Below are 20,364 nucleotides of genomic sequence, written 5' to 3'. Positions count from 1 at the left end.
ATCAAACATTTCGAAATCAGTCCTTTCCACAGAACACCCTGTATCAATCAGCAGGATCCTTACGAAAGCTGACAGGTACTGTTCAACCATAAATTTGGTGAACTGCTCTCTTTGTCTGCTGACAACTGAACTATGAATTAATGCATCCTCGTTTTTATATGCTGGGCCGAACACACAGAATTATCTGGATAGTTCCAGAATGTTCTGGCAGGTTCTGTTACATTCTGGATTATTTGGATAGTTCCAGTATGTTCTAAAAAGTTTTGTTACGTTCTGGAACAATCTTGAGGCTCCAGAAGACCTTTCATGATTTGGAAGATTCTATATAAAGAAAATCCAGAAAAATAATTTTAAAAAATTCACCAGTTCCAACTTTGTTTAATTTATAGTTTTTTTTCTAGCATATTAAGGACATTACTTCGAGTGGATTTTTTACCCAACCGTTACGAAAAATTCCTGAACGAAAGTGGCGTGTTCTCCTTTTCAGAATACATAGTACCCTTGGAGATACAAATCCTGTACAATTCTCATAATTTTTGGGATTAGAGTTTCTGAGTCAAAGAACAAAAACACTGCAATAAAGACATTGGCTACGAAAGATAAAATCTGTTAACTCAAAAGTCGAAAGTCCTTTTCGGGGAATGTAGCAGTGTATGGTACTGACAAACTGTTTATATATATATATATAAAATTTGAGATTGACATTTTCGAATATATATATATATATATATATATATATATATATATATATATATATATATATATAATTAGTGATTTTCTTTGCAATTATTTGACATACATATATATGTATATATTGATTTGTCAAAAAGAAATTTCAGAAGGCCAGTATGAGATGACATTTAAGCTTAAGTTTAGGCAAGAAGAAGCACGTAAGCTGGACGGGTTATCTTATTTATTTACTTCATTCATATTGCCAGTGGGAAGGCCGAAGGCTTTGCTCTTTGTTTTTCTTTCTATTTAATTCACTCAATTCGTAACTTGCAAATATTTAAATAAATCTTTATTTCTCCGTGCGAAGAACGGGCATTTCAGGTAGTAAATAAAACTGAATATGACGACATTTGCCCATTAACTCCTCCTGGACCGCTGGGCAGCTTTTGATGATTTTCAGGTAACTATATGAGTGAACCCTAGACTATCTTATGTTTCTAGCACATTTTCGACTAGGGACAAAAGAGGTGACACACAAAAATTTGTTTGACGAACAACTTCTAGAACGCTGATTATTGTTGGTAAGTCAGTGGAATCTATCCTATGCCAATATTAGTATCCAATGCATAGTTTCCCGGGTCGCTGAGATAAATAAGACACTCCAAATGCCGTTTAAGCCTAGATTCATCCTCCATTGGCATGTGTAATTAGTGATGAGCGCGGGAAGGGACTGAATAAAAATTATCGAAAATGATCGGTTACTGTTAAATCATTTTCAGGATACAACGATAAACAACTGGTTCTTTTTATAATTTTATTCTTGAGCCATCAATAATAACACACTTCATCTCTTTTATATTGATTCCATCTTTATTTCTTTATATATGTATTATCTGGTTGCCTGCCAACCGAAATTTGCCCGTGTGAAGAACGACCATTTCAGCTAGTTGATTATGTTAAAATACGATAGTATTATAATAAAAAGAACTGTACTTACTAACGAATTCACTTCGAAAGTCTTTCTGGCACATGTTCCAAACATATGTAAAATTTTTAGTCTCATCGGTTTGCTCTCTTGAGCCATCTCAGTGAGATTAAGGACTAACCTAAAACAAGTGTCTGTAGAACCCCGTTGGAGAACTGGGAACACTTCATGTAAAACCTATTAAAGAAAAATAAAAATCACCACATTAACACTTGTAGGGCAGTCTAGTAATTACATAGAGGTTGTAACTAGTTTTGACTTTTTCAACCAATCATGTAGCAATTCTACTTGTATGTATTAAATTATTTATAAAATGCATTAAACTTTAAAACTGCACAATAAATGTGAAGCCTGTCAAGTGTGCCTAGTTATCTTCTTAATGGTTCCTTAACGTACTGAAAGCTGTTCCCAATTATACAATATTGTTCAAAGCTTAAACATCTCTTGGAGTTTTTTTTTTCTTTCTTTCTTTTTTCCCATTCATTCGTAGGTAGACCTCGAAATGCCATTTCCCTCTCTTCCGAATTAATATTGAAAGATCAGTTTGTTGAAATTCTCTAAGACATTTATTTCGAAGCAAGAGGCACTTAGAATAATTGTGCTAGTAGTAGCCACTATATCAGTAGTCAGCACTTGCACATAGAAGTTAAGGAATTAGAGAACAACAAGTTGGAAATTGGCCACTAGGTTCCTCGAAGCCTAATAGATGGTGCCGAACAGCATATGTAGTTCCAAGGCATGATGAAATGCAACAGCTAAGGTGATTATAATAGGTGTGACGGCGAATGTTGTTTACGTTCCACTACAGAAACGTGTATATTTTTGATAACTTGCATGTGTTTGCAATTATGTTTCTTTTAAAGCACTGCGCATTACTTTTATGAGAAGCAGATTACTTCAGCAATGGAATTATATTCGAGAAGCAGATTACTTCAGCAATGGAATTATATTCATGTTCTACTTATTTGACCAGATTATGGGGTGGAAAGTAACTGTGAAAGTTCAAATGAGAACTCTACTTTAATTCGCAAATTAAGGCTACGCTACAAATAGGTATGGTGTGGTTGAAACATTTGTTTGTAAGGATGACGCTGTAGTGACTAAAAAAAGGTGAAATTTTATTTGAATGGTAATGCATATCTGTATGGCTGAGTAAGATTTGATGCGAAAACAGAAGGAACGTTATACGAAAGAAGTTATCGAATAATGCAGTTGCTGGAACTTACAGACGTGTGAATTTGCTAATCTCCGTCGCCACAGAAACTTTTATGCAATACGTGCTGGTTATTCGGAAAGCATTTCGGGGATATACGTACACACTGTTTCGTCCCTCAAGCTCACAATATGACATGATCAATAGTTAATCAAAATGTAACTGTGGCCATCCACATTAACTCAGTGTACCAATTCTCTATCCATGAAGTCTACCTTCCAAACAACATTGGGTAGGTCAAGCGTACGACCGAACTGTTGTCCGGTCGGACATTGAAATTATGAAGTTAGCCTACAAGACCCCTTCAAGAAGCCGCTGGGATCACATCATTCGATATGCCCTACGATATTTACGTATTTCAATTTTTTTCCATTCATTTACCTTCCATGGTTTTCATACTACGGATACTGGAGTTTCCGAACTATATCATGACGGCCATTTTGAAACTGGTGCTCCATATGAAACATCTTTTGGTACAGCGTTACTTAGTTTTCCAAGACCTTTCTAACGAGATATTACTCGACCCATGTTCCCATTTGACATTTCAAAGTTACCCCCCGTTTCCCCCATTTACGGGGGGTGGAGAGGGGTACTTTTGGCGGAATTGGTTTTCCCCCTTAGCAATATATAACGTGTACTTCAAACATTTCTTCTATGTTTTATCATTTTTCAGATATTTCCGTGGATTGATTAAAATGGCCCACCCCGTATATATAGGATATACGGGTGCAAAGGTGCACGTGCGTCCCCCTTCGTTGTAAATACACACTATCAAGACTCTAGCAGTCAATATAGCAACACTGTCCGAAACTTTCTGCCATCATGTTTCCGTTTGGAGCTTAAAAGAAAGCAGAGCTTTACAAAAGCAATAGCTTAAGTCGATTTTCAAAAGGTTGAAGGAAGCTGATTTACCAAGGAAAACAATATAGCATTTGTCAAGTAGGGAAGGAAACAGAAGCCAAGAGGAAAGAAGAACTTTTTTTCCTGCATAACACTTGCGACCCTCTTTAATGTACCCCCCCCCCTTCTTCCGTTCTATGTACCGGAGTTGTCAGGGGCAAAGAATATTGTCATATATCACTTTGAAGAGTTTCAGTGTGATTGGTTATTTTGGTAGTTATTGGTGCACCTCCCTCAGACAGTCCTGGATCCGGCCCTATATATATAGGGCAGGGGGTGCACCGGTGCACGTAAATATACACTATCTAAAACGGGAAGCTAGAAGTGAAAATAGCAACACCTTCGAAACTTTGTGCCGTTATGTTTCCGTTTGGGGCTTGAAAGAGAGCAGAGTTTTGCAAAAGCAATAGTTTAAGTCGATTTTCTGAAGGTTGAAAGAAAAGAAAAGAAAATATTTCAGTTTAACGTCTCACGAATATGCCCGTTAGCCTAAGGGAGGACGATGATTAAAGCTAGTGAATGATAACGGAAGGATTAGTGGAATGAGAAATGGGAGGGAACGGGAGTATCCCGAGAAAACCCACGGACACGATATTGCCCACCACAAGCTTATTTGGACGGGGATTGAACCAGGTACCTCCACACCAGAAGTAAACTTTCCAATATCAAGCCACCGAGCCTTCCGTTTAAGGAAAAGGATTCACGAAGCAAAACAGCATTCCTCATTCACACCACAGAAGCCTAAAGGCATTAAAACAGAATAGAAATTTAATTCAAATGTTCTGGTAGTTATTGGTGCACCCCCTCTCAGAAACTCCTGGATCCTGCCATATATATATATACAGGGTGTAAAGAAAGGTCGTTTACAATGCTTGGGAGGTGATACCTCACACGAAAACAAGCAAAAACGTTTATGTGACATTTTCTTAAATTCGGCGTCGTTTCCGAGTTACAAGCTGTTGCAAATGGCGGCAAAACGACGTGACACCTCATTGCGGACAAAGGAAAGGTGCAACAGCAAGCGGGTCTACACAGTTTATAGAAAGTAATGCCTGAATAACATAATGGTGTGAGAAGCAAGGCAGTAGGGAAGTGACACAAGGAATTTCTCAAAGGGGACTTTCTTATGTGGACAGACAGACATGGGGAAAATGGATGCAGAAAAGGATATATATAGACTCAGGATTGAGTATTGTATTCAAATGCTTTGCAAGTCTTCCGTAGTTTCAAAATTCGCTTGTCTTAATTTGATCCAGAAGTTATCAGAATCCTTCAGCATAACGAGACGTTCATGAAGGGAATGACGTAACATTCAAACCATATTTATCATTGGAGTATATTGTGTAATGACTCGCATATCTTTAATAAAAAATTAAACTAGAGTTGCCCGCCAAACTCGTGAAATTTGTCGTCTCGTCTCGAAAATGAAACGAGAATTGTCATTTTTCTAATCTCATCTCGAATTTACGAGATACCTATCATTTCGGGGGCAGCATTAGTCTAATATTATATATCCTAACAATAATAATTAGCTGTATAAGAAAGACGTAGAATTAAAGCAACACTAGGAAAAACTCGAGGGACTAGTGCAAAAAATAGAACATAAAGAAAATGCCAGTATCATTTGCCTGGAATATGAATTAGAAACGAACATCTGCGTAAATTCATGTTATTGTGTTTTTGTCATAATTAGGAAGGGTTATTTCCTGATCTGCACAATTTCAAGTGCTTGTTTCTTAAAGTCATTATGGATTCAGTAGTTAATTTAAAAAAAAAAAAAAAAAAAAATCATATGCGCTCATTTAAAACCTACTCAGGCAATCTGTAGGACAAAGGTAATACTTAAATAATGGTAACAATAATTATTATTATCCCTTGCTAACCACTTTTTCATATATATATATATATATATATATATATATATATATATATATATATTAGCAGTTTCGCAAGTTTCCTCGTATACAACATTTTTAACTATTATGTTTTAATGTAATGCTTTAAAAAAAACTAGAAATAACACAAAAAGGAAAATATGGCTACTACAGTCTGTCACCCACTTTCTTTCGACAAGCCATAAATAAGCCCCCATACTGAGTTTGATGACATCCTCCACCACTCGCGGTGTGTCGGTATGGGACAGCAACTGTATACGAGGATAGCAACGCGACTATAACCACCCTAAAGGAACTTCACAGATAGTTACCCATCACTATATGGAAGATTGATAATACAACGCATCACATTCTAATTGACACTGGTGCCGAGGTAAATCTTCTCAATGAGTCATTAGTTCCACCAACAGCAAAACCCTTTACTTTGAAGACTACCTTGACAGGTATTTTTAATGTAGACCTGAATTTGACTAAAGCTGTGATTTTACAAGTGATGATTGGCCACCATTCACTCCTAATTTTGTTTAGAATTTCTCCCATCTGGATTCTGCTCTCTACGAGTTTTTACACTATCATAACGCTCAGATTAATAGGCGGGTGGGTGTGTAAAGTGCGTTAAGTCAAAAGTTAGTGCTCTAGAGAAGTCACATTTGAAAGTTCAAATATAAGTCCAAAAATCCGGATTTGGGTTTCAGACATAAATCCAAAAAACAGTCTTATTAACATGAAGAGCTACAACAACTAATCATTTTCCCAAAACCGGATTTTGAATTTATGTCTGGACTTTCAAATGCGATTTCTCTAAAACACTAATTTTTGATTTAACGCACTTTACATACCCACCCGCCAATCATCAATCTAAGACCCTTACCTTGAATAGGTTTGGGACTGCCCCCTCTCGCGGTCCAGAGATAGTTCAGCTTTTGCCACAGGTTGTGAAGTAAGTGTGCTTTGCATTTAGAATTAAATATACAACAGTTAAGAATCGAAAGGGAACAATGTCAGACGTTGCTCAGCATTATTTCTGGGGCTGAGAAGTAAAGTAGTAAAAGTCATAAAATATTAATTTCACAGGAAAAGCGAAAAAGTGTTTTCAAGACAATATTTTGTTGAATTGCGTCGATTGTTTATTGATGGAAGAATTGTTCACTTCCTGTGTTCCAGTTGTCCACATTTCAAAACTTTCCTAGTGTCCCTGTACTAATGTATGAAAAAATATAACTCAGTTTCAGCCAAAAAGTGACTTGGCATAGTTTACCTCTCAGCTCCAGATTTATTTGTTTATTTCACTCAATTCTTTATTTTTGTCAGGGGCGGAAACGCCGAAGACGTTTCCCAGGAATCATCAAGAGCCGGTATTGCTCTTCATTATTCACTTCGCTCAGCATTACCATTGCTATTTCACTATTTATTTATTTTCAACGAAGGCACGGGAATGGTGACTCCAAAAAAGTTTAACTTGATCCTTCTGATGCATGTTAATTAGCCTGGGAATCGACAGGGACGGCAACGTCAAAGACGCTGGTCTGCGATATTTATTTCACACATTATTTTATTTTCAAAGAAGGCGTTGCTCTTTGAAATTTATTTCACTCACGTATTTACTTTCAACGAGGGCATGGGGATGGCAACTCTAAAGGTGTTGCTGTTTGTTATTTACTTCACTCATTTCTTTATTTTGAAAACCTGTATAAACCTTACTCTTCCCGTGTATCTCAGCTAGCCTGGAAATCTACATGGGCAGCACCAATAAACAATAGAGTTATGATGCAATGAATATACGAAGAACATGCATCCAGAGTATAATTTAATTTAAAATATATTCAGATGTATTTAAGTATCTATAAGCGTTATCATGAATGCAATGAGTAATTCAGTATTAGACTTTATAGTCTTTTAGGTTTTCGGAGACACTGACAAGCCGTGAAGTTATTTCATACTGTATTTCATAATAAAACATGGAAGAAATTTTGAAAAAAAAAAAAAAAAAAAAAAAATCTTAGAATGGCTGGCCCCAGGATCAGGATCCAGTGTCCATTGATTCCTGATTGTGAAGCGCGAACGTCAAACGTTTACCTACGTTCACTCGGTAGATGCATGATAAAGTGTCTTTTATCTGCGGATCCATAAGATTATACTATGTAACTATTATGGTCACTCTCATCTTCTAATAAATAACAGTAAAGTAGTTTCATTGAATAATCAGTCAACTATAAATGGCCACAAAATTTCAGATCTTGGTTACCCAGCTCTGGATTCATTGAGAACCGGGTATCTGGATCCAGAATCAAAAGTTGGGTACGAGGTTCCAGAACCGAGTATCACGTGCCCAGATTCAGGTCCCAGAATCAGGTACCCAATTCCAGAACAGAGAAATGGGTGCCCAGCTCCAGAACTGGGAATCGGGTATTCGAAACCAAGGGCTGAACACCTCGAAGGTGTTCAAATTTAAAAAAAAAAAAAAAATTACAAATTTGAAAATAAACCTTTAACTGACATATTTTTCTTGCGTTAAAATTGACATTGCAAAGCAAAGCATATAGAGTAAATTCCTGTTCAAAATAATACTAGAAGCTAAAAATATGTACTAACCATGATTTTTTGGTATTTAGTGTCCCATAAGGCGAGAAATTACGCGAGTCTTGTGGATAACAGTTTATCCAAGACTTAGGTCTCAAATACTGTCAAGTGTTACACGATTCACATCATAAAATTGACAGATTGTACGAACATAATGAAGAGCACTTGTCAGCATTTAAATATACGCAGGTCATTACTTAATATACTTAAACAATAAATATAGTTTAAATATTGTTATATCACGCCTTTTCGTGGACTTCTCGTGACACGGAAGAACTCTGGTAACTTTCAGATGGAATTAACCAAAAATCAGAGCATAAAAAGTCTACATGAATTTACAAAATGAGACGCGGGGATTTTCGAAACAAGGCTAGATAAACTTTCCAAGAATTGAGACGTGGCGAGAAAGAACTCTTCGAGAATCGAGACGAGACGATAAAACCTTATTTCTCCTCTCGTCTCATTGGCAAACCTATACCACTGTTACTGGGGCGGAGTGCTCTGCCATAATTCCTACGAGGAGAGGAACAAGCTATGAGTTCGTTTATAGTAATTCTATTTCATTATTTCTCTCCCAGAAACTACCATACGGCTTTCTTTTTCTTCTACAATCATCTTTCTTCTCTGTACTGAATCCAGATGTTTCTCATAAGGACCCAATCTCATGTATTATAGAGTAAATTTAAAGAATTAACCCTGATGGAATGTCAAATCATTGAGTATAAGATATCGTATACTAATTTCAAACATGCAAGATTCAAAACTCTCTTGATCTTTGCCTGTATTAAATGACACATTCGAGTGAATTTTTGCGCAAGTGAAGAGGTGTATTCGATCTTCCTAGTTTATACAACTCTCAAATTTAACACTGAGACCCTCACTTCAGCAATACCTTTTTCTGAAATTTGAGGAAATTACTTCTGTCATATGAATAATAATTATGTATGTAAAGGATTGTTTTGAAGAACGAACGAATAGATGAAAAAGTTCTCTTCAATATGTACCGGAAGTTCAGAATTTCCATATTAAGCACTGGTGACACGATAAGCTATCATTACAATACTGACTCACCATGACATTTCCCTAATTTCCTCCTATTCCGTATTCCTCAATAAATATTCTATGTAGAACTTCATCTTCGACGGTAAGAATAAATTGTGGCTCAGTTAATATTGTTGGATGCAAAGGTCGAAGGTGCTTCCATAGAATGCTAATACTTCCAGTTGATTTAAGTTCGTTTTCCAATAAAAGTGTATGGAAAATTTGGCAGTCGCCTCTTTTTTAAAGTGCTTTGAAATTATGTTTTCCCCATATCAAAATTCAATTGCACTCACAAACGGTAACAAACAGTTTGTAAAAAATTTTTATTTGTACTACATGAATTATGTCTACATGCAGTTTCTACAAGGATTTTGCTTGTTTTCAAGTAACTGTCAACAGAATCCAGTTAGTTCATTGTTTGCTCCGATTTGCCCTTTGTTGCTAAAAAGCCGACATCAAGACAAGCATTTATTTACAATCACTAGCAACGAAACAATTAAATCAAACTACAAGGAAATTTTTGAAGGCAGATGTTTCTTGTGACCTTCTAGTTCTTTGTGTGGGAACTCTCCGTCTTTCTAGACCTCCAATAGCGAATGCAAGGGAGATGACCTGTCTAGTATTTTCACTACTCAAACTTCCAAGTCTTTGTTTGCTGACTTTCTTGACCTAATACTCTTAATTCAGGTACCATTTCAACGTAATTTTTAAAAATAATTTTGGTAAGATTATACTGTCTTGATCTCAAATTTGCTACTGACCCAAGATTCTGAAGAACTCTTTTAATCTATCGGATTTTTCATAAGGGGTTTAGAATAAACGCCTTAGAGTTGAAAGTATCGAGACCGTAAAAACTGTCAAATAGTTATTTATTTATAATTTAAACAATACTTTCAGATTCCTACTGAGTCTTGCAATTTAACTCAAAGAAAAATAAAAACATTTATGTTTCAGACTATAGATTCCACGGAGGCCGCACTCAATGAACATAACTACAGAAATCGTCCAGTGCGTAGGTCACCTCGCTAAAGGATCAAAACATTGTTCCTACAAATGGACCAAATGTTAGTCGATGGTGCATTGCTGGGAAGAGTGCAAGATGCATTAGAGTTTCCCAACCAATTTGGATAATGTTGTCACAGGTGACATCTTATATATAAAAGAGAACGTACAAATCCTTTGTTCCCTCATCACGCTAATACGGCTGAACCAATTTCTTTCATTTTTGGGGGGTTATTAGGATTTGGACCCTAGATGGTTTTTATCATATCACTTTAATTTTCAATTACCAGTGTCTTGAGATAATTGACCATTCAAGTGTCCATAACGTACAAATCCTTTGTTAGTTCATCATAGGTAAAAATAAACGTATTTATATGCAACCCGCATGACCGTGTCACTCGGCGGGTTAACATAAATGACAGGCGATATAATGTTAACATTAGTGCAATCTACTATGGTTTTTATCATATCACTTGAAAGCGAAAAAGTAAAAATTATCTAAGTAACAAAGTTTATTGCGTTCCGGGGTGACCGCAGCGAAGCGGGGCGGGTTAACATAAATGACAGGCGATATAATGTTAACATTTACTGCAATCTTCTATGTTTTTTATCATATCACTTGAAAGCGAAAAAGTAAAAATTATCTAAGTAACAAAGTTTATTGCGTTCCGGGGTGACCGCAGCGAAGCGGGGTGAACGCTGCTAGTTAAGAATAAATGACATCGTGTCCTCGTAAAGCAGAAGAATACATATGCGATTCACAATCACAACCTCAACGGCTTTCAATTTTTCATTTGCCTGTTCCAATTGCTACATGTAGTTACGCTGACAATCTACTAAGCAATAGCAGTTCGTGATGAGTAACACACCGAGCAATCCTCCAAACACAGAGCATAACTTTATGCTGAAGTAATAGGTAATTTAAATTGAGCACGGGAATAAGCGGTATGGGTTCATGTCATTAAAAAGCCCACGTCTCAACACGTCAGCCATTTGCTCAGAAACGGATCTTCACCATCAGAGACAAAATAAAATAATAAATAAATAAATACATAAAATAAAAAATACAAACACGAATTTTATGAATGATACAAAAAATGGATCAAAAGACTGCGATCTTGGCCAAGAATAAGTTTTTGCATCAGGTGCCACAAAAGTTTGGAACGGTCTCTAAAATCGAGTTTTCGGATTTTTTACGGAATAAGCACATCATACGGAGTTAAGTGATAGTTTGGGTTTAGCTACGCTATAATGTAGTTCTCCAGATATAAGGCGTACTAGAAAATATTTGAATTAAATACATTGATTTTTTTTGGATCAGGGGCCACAAAATTTTTGAACGCACCTAAATCGAGTTTATATATATATATATATATATATATATATATACGGAATAAGCACATCAAATTTAGTAAATTATTAGTTTTGGTTTGGCTACACTATATGTAGTTCTCAAAATATGGGGCGCGTACAAGAAAATGTTTGCTTGAATTAAGTATATTGAATTTCTTGGAACAGTGGCCACAATTTTTTTAACAGCCTCTAAATCGAGTTTTCGTATTTTTTTTTACGGAATAAGCACATCATGCTGAGTTAAGTGATAGCTTGGGTTTTGCTACACTATATGTAGTTCTCGAGATAAGGCATACAAGAAAATTTTTGCCGGAAATATATTGAATCTTCTGATCCAAAAGTAAAATGTTTGCTCGTGCAGCTTTTTAACCCGGGCTCAACTCATGTGGGTCTCATCTACCCACAAAATACACTATTGCAATTTGATAGGTTTGCTTTTTATTGAAGTTAAGCGTCCCTTTCCAGCACCTGGGCTATATGAGACGTGGACCTACAGTTTTAAGGTGGAATCTAAACCAGGAGTGGTATTCACCAGGTTATGGCGCATGATGATGATATAAATCTGATAGTGGACGATGTGAGGTATATAGAAGGAAATGCAGAGGTTTTATTAAACGCCCGTAGGAACAAACGCCTGTTCGCCTTGATCCTAGTCCTTGCTACAAATTATGGAAGCATTAAAATAACAAATAATACTTTCAAGAAAGTGGATACTATAAAATATCTAAGATCAATATTAGCAGGCCAAAACCATATCCGAAAAGAAATTTAAAAAGTCGACTAAAAGCAGGGAATGCATGATATTAATTTTCAAAATATTTTGTCTTCGCGAATTCTGTCGAAGAATTTGAAACTTAAAATACATAAAATGATAATTATACCTGTTTTGATGTATGGTTGTGAAAGATGCCCGCTTATTTGGAAGGAAAAACGCAGGCTGAAAGTATATGAGAATAAAATCTTGAGGCGAATATTTGGACTCAAGAGGGATGGGAATGGAGATGGTGTAAACTTCATAACGAGGAACTGAATAGTTTATACCATTTACCATTGTTAGGAACATCAAGTCTAGGAAGCTCAGGTGGCCAAGTGATGTAAACAGAGTGAAAGAAAGTAGGAACTTGCAAAATTTTAACTGGAAACCCAATCGTGATTAAATAAATAAATAAATAAATAAAACTAGGAATACTTAGGTGCAGATGAGAGGACAATCCTAGGAATACTTAGAACTGTAAACAACTCCAGACGACAACCACGAAGACGACATCAACCACCGTCAACGATAGTCAAGCAACGACGATTAATGAAGTCAACAACATTTCTGGACAAAAGGAGCCAGAGCACCGCAAAAGATATAAATCTCGACCGATTGATCATCTTTACCACTCTCTAGGACTCCTGGTCTCTAAGAGCTCCTTTTGCTAAGACATCTGGTATCTACGAAGACTTCACCACTCCCTAAGACGCTCTTGGTCTCTGGGTTTTCTTCCCCTTCTCTAGGACGGCTGGTCTCTGAGGGGTACCTACCTACACCTTGGTTTCTCTCGCCCAAAGATGTTTGGTCATTGGGCTCAAACAAATTCATCAGCAAACCACAAAGCCATCTAGAGTTCCTTATATTTTATCTGTTCCTTATTTATTACTATTGTAAGAAGAATTTTTATAATAAAACGTGATTGGGAAAGTCCAAAAAATTCCTGTGTATCATTTTGCTCTACCCTAAAAGACAGAATTTTACATGGTAGAAGCGTCGGCGTCTATCCGTCAGACATTTCATTAGGACTTTCCTACGGGACGCTATTTTTAACAATGAAACCAGACTTTTCTCACACGCATGTATCACTACCAATATCAGTGCATCAGTGGGCTAAGTGTATATTAGTGTATATAATAAGAAACTGTATTATAGAGATCGCGTTGTCAAGAAAACATTGCTGCATTAGTATAATATTTCTTCAGAATGGTACAAATTAATTCGTTTTGGCTGGCATGTATTTATGCCGATAACTCGTTCAGGGAAGAATACGTACTTAGACAACGAAGACAATATGACAGAGGGAAGCTTCCAACTACCTCTTAATATGCCCCATTTAACAAGGTATACCGGTCATATTACAGACGATTCAGATCATTTTTTCATTATATTTGATCATTTGGCCATACTCCAATCTTGGTCACCCGAAAAAGGAAACTTTATCAATGTACTTGCAGGATGTAGCTCTTGATTTGGTATTGCAATTAGAAAGCCAAATCAATTTAACAGCATCACTTACGAGCAACTAAAGCAAAAATTAATTTCAATATGCCGTCCAAAGCTATCAGCTTATAAAGCAGAATTGGAAAATTTCAAATTTCAACAGAGCGAAAATGAACCGACCGAAGCATATTTTCTGAGGAAATTAAGAGCAATTCGACAACTCATGTCAGGGGCCACGGAGGAGCAAAAAATTCATTTTCTATCATTAGGATTACAATAAAACGTCTTACAGAAAATAGCTCTTGGAACCTTTCACACAGTACAGCAGCTACGAAGAGCGTCTACATTCTCTAGAAGCGGCCAAAAACCCAATGAAGAAGGACTACGTGGAATTATCACAGGAGATTCATTCATTCTAGGTCAACCCCACCGCCTTCAGCATTTCCTTTAAGCGGACTTAATAACCTAACTCTTCAATACCAACCCGCAAGCAATAGTCCATTTCTACTGTGCATAACCCCACACCCTATACCTAATTTTTCGCAAACTCAATACTCACAACATTTACCCTCTTCACCGCCATTGCAGAACGTATCCCCCACAGTCAACTTTCAGTTAACCACAAGTATCTGAAATTTCAAATCAAAATCCACTCTAACATCATCCTCATACCGGATCTAACCAAGTTAGCAGATCAAACGGACAAACTTTCATTAATGGTGGCACAAAATGCTATGAAGAATAATTTTAGGTACAATAGAGGAAGAAATCGGCAACAAAGGAACAGCACGAAAAATACTGGAAATCAGAAAGATAAGTAGCATAAAAACTTTAGGAGGGGCGATAAGATATCTGTATATGCTCTATGTTACACATGGGATCATGGTGCCACTTCCTGTTGAACAAACCCTCAAAATTCCAACCCTAGAAATGCACAGGAGGGCTCGCAAGGCATAGTCAAGCCAAACGGGCAATTTAAGAACAATTAGCGCGGACCACACAGCAGGAGCAACCGTCAAAGAACATCAACGACCAACACGGATACACGTTTCAGCGATCAGGATACACGTTTAGCAACAGAAAGTTCACACTGTATGTAGGAAAATGTTTTTACTGAAGCGACCTACAGCAACCAAAGAGAGCACGTCAATTTAGATACGAAAGAAAACGAATTACTGCTTGGCGTCAAGGTTAATTCAAACAATCTACCAGTGATTATTGACAAACGGTCATCTTTGTCGCTATGGTCTCGAAAAGATTTACCTTCAAATTGCAAGTTGATACCATTTGAAACACGGATCAGGGGCATCGCCAATAAAGTTACACTGAGGCCATACGCCTCTTTTCCACGCCTCACTATTATCTGTCATTCAGATTGTCTGCATAAGTACAATTCCATTCAACGAATAAAATTGAAACCTTAGTTTTTCCTGTTTCTTTCCCCCACATCAAGTTAATGCTCTACACAAAGGCAGCAACAACGCCTATTCGCTTACTTTCTGCGACATATATGATCGTCAATGACATAATGTCCTATAAATTATATTCAGGATGTCCAGAAACTCAGGCTCATCATTTGACAAATTTTCTTCCAGTATAAATACATTAATTATACCAGTGACTTTAACAATCTTATTAGTGCTTTTATTTTAATTCTATATAAACATCTCAGGATCCGACTACAATAAGACTTAAGCCTACCATCGAGACCTCTAGACCCATTTCAATGGACTTATTTCGTATAACATCTCCAAATGACATCCAAACCTCGCCACAATATACTACGGCCATTATTATCAATAACCTAATGTATAAATATTAGCTGAAAACGCCAAAGCTTCGGCAGACTCTCCTCTAAGGGAGATGATGTACTATATTCTCTTAATCCTGCTTAGGACAGAGGACAAACTGTTGATCGTTTCTATTCTAAACTTTATTTTGACACATTTTTTGGTGAACGTGTTACGTTCAATGTTGCATAAGTGACTAATCTGATTTTCACGAAGCTTTGCACCCCTTGTAAACAATGCAGACTGCAGTGCAGAAATGTTGCCAACTAATTAAACAAAAAATGTTATATGCAAATTTGTACTAAGAAATGAATAAACAAACTGAAGGGGGGAAAACAATGAGATTAAAAATAAAATGGCATGGGTTTGTGATATGAGAATCAGGAATCATTTTCTCTCGTTTGCAGTGGCGTACGCACTGCTCTCCTGAATATTTGAACTACTATGTAAACGCAGACACGCATCAGGAGGAAGAAGCACAGAAAGTTGAATTTCTTCTAGCAGTGTAAATTACAACTAAAACTTACTATCCCCACTCTTAACGTTTCCTCTAGCTGAGAATCTACCTAAAATGTTAGGATTCAGAGCCACTACTACATGATGACTTAGTGTTCCTTCTAGCAGATCTATGGTTGGATGGATGGATTAAAGTTTATCGTCCCCTTCAACAACAAGGTTCTATAAGATTTGGACCTACAGCAGAACGAGTGATCCGAACTACATGAATTTCCTCCGGAAATCGAACGCGGGTCTCCCGCCCGACGAGTACGCGGATCATATAGCCACAAAGGAGTTAATTATCAGATCTAAAAAAACATGTGCAGTTGTACTCACGACTTCTATTCAAAATTGAGCTCTTGGGGGGCCGCGGTGGCTCAGTGGTAGAGCGTTCACCTCTGGCACATGGGGTTCCTGGTTCGATCCCAGTTCGCGCCAAGTGAACCTTGTGGTAGACAAACACCGTGTGTGTGGGTTTCCTCTGGATCCTTCAGTTTCCTCCCACTTTCTTCATTCCAACATTTCATTCAGGTTTTCATCATCACCGCCTCCTTTAGCCTAACCTGCATTATCGTGGGACGTAAAACTCGAAAAATTTAATTTCATTTCATTTCAAAATTAAGCTCCTTGTACGTTTCCATTATAGGCGAGCGAGTGTTTGGAACAAGCAATTGTTGATTCTGCAAGAACTTGAAAACTACTGAGTTTAGTTATTTATTGAATAGAGAACTTATTATTTTATTTCCTTTGTTATATGTAATAAAATACCTATAAAACATATTTTGAATAATCATGACTTATCCTTTCATTTGATATCTAACAGAAAAGTTACGCCATAAACTAATATCAGTCATGAGAGTATGAAGACTCTATCGACATCTTATTCAACAAATTCCAAGAAACTTTTTAGATTCTACATAGGAATAAAGACACATTATTTAACATGTACATAGTACCTCCGCTTAATTTCACTGCAGCCAGAAAAAAATAAGACTCAAATGTTATGAACATTCCTATCCAATATTATAAAAATTCTTAAATGTTGAAGATTTCTGTCTACATTATTTCATTTCTGGCACCGAATACTCGGTTTTTGCATCTTTTAAATGGTCACAAATTATAACTGAAAAAATTAGCCTCATATTACTTCGTAATGAATCACTAAAACAGGTTTTATCCTCTTTAACTTCTCTCTATCCCCCTCACTCTCACTCTCTGTCTCTCTCTCTCTCATTTTTTTCTTTTCTAATGACAATTTCCTCATCTCTATTGAAAGGTCAAACGAAGATCTAAAATACTATAAGAACAGCGAGTTCACTTGATTTCTCTTTTTCATTTAGTTAGCCCATTTTCATGAAATGACAACTGTTTGACAACCACTCTGTGAAAAACTGAAAAATAACTATGAGTTAGCAACATTGAAAATGAGACTAATAACAGTTTATTCTTCCATGAGCAAATAGTACATAACAAATGCAATGTATTATGGTAATTAATGTATTGTTAAGGCACAGTAAGAACATTTAGGTTTCGACTCAAAGTATGTATCTATATGGGATCGAAATCTTGAACCAAAATCGAATTTGTAAGAGAAAACTATTACAACAAATCACAAAACACACGAAGTGCGCGTCACAATTTAAAGATGTCGTCCAAGGAAGCCAGCAGGTTACCTGCTGCTCGGAGTTATTCTGTTAAACATAAACAAGGAAAACCCCTAAGTGCAGAAGAAAAGCAAATACTTTATCAAACGATATCAACGTTGTTCAATTCACTTGAGGAAAATTAAGACCTATAATAGCTAATTTTCATGTTCTCATAGAATATTTATTTACTTACTTTGTAGTACTGAAGTTAGTATTTGTACATTCGCATGCTATACAATGTAAGAAAGCACATCAACAAATTGAACTTAAGGAGGAAAAGTACCATCTGGTTTTCATGGATATGCTTAATGATTTAGGTAATTGATGAAAAACAAATAATCTCCCATAATGATAAATATGCTTGCTGTTACATACCAGCACCATCTCTTATTCATTCAGTTGAAAATTTGACATAACTCATTGTAATTTCATCTATAATTACAGTTTGGAGAAAAATAACAATGTTCAGTTGCTGTTAAAGGAGAGGGATTATATAGTATTGGGTATTTTGCCTTATATCACGGCAATGGTGTGAGAGTGAGACGAGTAATGTACACCGCAGTAGCAGAAATTCATTCAAGTGCTGCAGCAGAAATATTGCGGGAAACAGACGAAACAATTTCCTTTTCAGTGATACAACATCAAGTTACGCGGTTTGTTTTTGAAAGGTGCAAAGGACTGTGAAAAACGCTTTAGTGCTTTTTTTGTTTTTTGTGCTCAGTGTTCTAGCGCTTCTCCCCAATGTATACCGCAACCAATGTGCAAATTCAAACAAACAAACAAACAAAAATATAATCCAGTGGCTTATTTTTTATTTACGCCACGGGGGTGCAAGGTTGTACACGTGATCCCAACACCACAAACCGACTCTAAACAACTTCAGATAACAAACACTAACAAGGAAACATTTTTTGGTGTCTCACGAAATGTGGAATGAGACTATGGCCAATCGATTTATGTTAGCGAACACTAAAATCCATAGGCGGGAAAAACCTTTGATCCCAATCGTTCCGTACTTACGGGGGGAAGAGTGCCAACACAACACGTTGTTGATAATGAAAAGACAAAATATGGCGCAAGTTCGATGAAAATATGCTTAGAAACGCAGTTAAATATATACTACAATGTGACATTACATTCGACAATACTCTGACAAGTAAGGGCAGAGGTGTAGCACGTAACGACAAAGGAGGAGGGCGGATAGCGTGGATTATAGCGTAAGGAAAAAAAGTTCCATAGAAGGTAGGAACACACACAAGCCGAACTTGAGGGGAGGGTAATATATCATGGACTTGGTCAAGTACATGGGCGGAGAGTACAAAGACACGGAGCAAAGGCCCCCACTTTCCTGAACTGATCTTTCAATGTATAGTGGTGTATCGGACTTTGCAGTGCATTCACACAGGGGCGTATATTGTTGTCTTACTTTTATGTTATCATCATCATAAACATATAAAAATGAATGCCTACATGTATACAACAGTGTACACACATCGGACGTTACGTAGGGAGGAGGTCCGGGCCCTACGGACAATCCCCTCCATAGCTCTTTCTTCCACTTCTGCTTCACGGTGTCGTCTACAGGCTGTCTATAGTTTGTGATTAATTACTTGACCATGTATTATTACTGTATCATTCCCCTGACGTCTTGCTTCTCCGTTTTCCTCAATTATAATGACCAGTTTTACTTGCGCTTACCCGCCCCCCTCTGCTGTTATGTACTACCCCCCTGCCCTCACTTGTAAGAGTATTGTCGAATATAATGCCACATTGTAGTATATGTTGTGCTTCTACGCATATTTTCATGGAACTCGTTGTGCTTCGTATTTCGTCTCATTATCTACAACGTGTTGTGTTGCCAGTGCCCCTTGCCCCTCCCATAAGTACGGAACTGTTGCGTTAGAGGGTTTTTTCCGCCTATGGATTTTCGTGTTCACTAACACAAATCGATTGACCATGGTCTCGTTCCACATTTCGTGAGAGACCAGAAAAAGTTTCCTTGTAAGAAGACATTGTCAATTATCGTCAACGATCGTCAAGTAACAAAGATTAATGAAATTAGCAACATTTCTGGAATAAAGGAGCCAGAACACCGCAGAAAGCATCACTCTCCACCGACTGATCGCCACCTCCACTCTCCAGGACGCCTGGTCTCTGAGAGGTACCTACACACACTCGATGACCGCAAGAGGCTTGGATCCTGTCACCCTAGGACGCTTGGTCTCTGGATTCCTACAAATTAAACAACAAAACCCACCAAATATCCCAAATATCTACGAGGAACTTATTTTTGAACTGCAATAATTATTACTACTGTATATGAGAAGAATTTTTATTAAAAAAATTACTAGCAAAAGTTAACAAAAAAAAATCCCGGTAACATTTTTGCTGTATCTTAAAATACAGAATTTTACATTAAGATGAATCTCGCAAAAATAGGACTACAAAGTAATAACTAGATCCAGTTGGCCAAGGACAGAAGTCCATGGAGAGGTGTGAATGCGGCATTGAACTTCCAGGATAGAGAAGTCATAGAGTTAGTGAGTTCGAAACCACCGTAAAGTGTTCAAATTTTTTAATGTTCCCCCAGCA

At 36.9% G+C, this 20,364-nt stretch overlaps 1 protein-coding gene across 4 annotated transcripts in view; it reads right to left on the bottom strand.

Moving 5' to 3' along the window:
• The window catches only part of LOC145688127 (serine/threonine-protein kinase ATR-like), a 381,701-nt gene that overhangs the window by 298,675 nt on the left and 62,662 nt on the right, over positions 1-20,364 (bottom strand). For all 4 annotated transcript variants that reach the window (XM_081761899.1, XM_081761900.1, XM_081761902.1 and 1 more), the window contains one exon: positions 1,670-1,834. In XM_081761899.1, the coding sequence (XP_081618025.1) occupies positions 1,670-1,834 (165 nt within the window). The remainder of the gene's footprint in view (positions 1-1,669; positions 1,835-20,364) is intronic.

Source organism: Thermobia domestica, chromosome 6 (genome assembly GCF_964235325.1).
Source record: "Thermobia domestica chromosome 6, izTheDome1.hap1.1, whole genome shotgun sequence".
Lineage (NCBI taxonomy): Eukaryota > Metazoa > Arthropoda > Insecta > Zygentoma > Lepismatidae > Thermobia > Thermobia domestica.
This window is presented reverse-complemented; position numbering and strand designations above follow the sequence as displayed.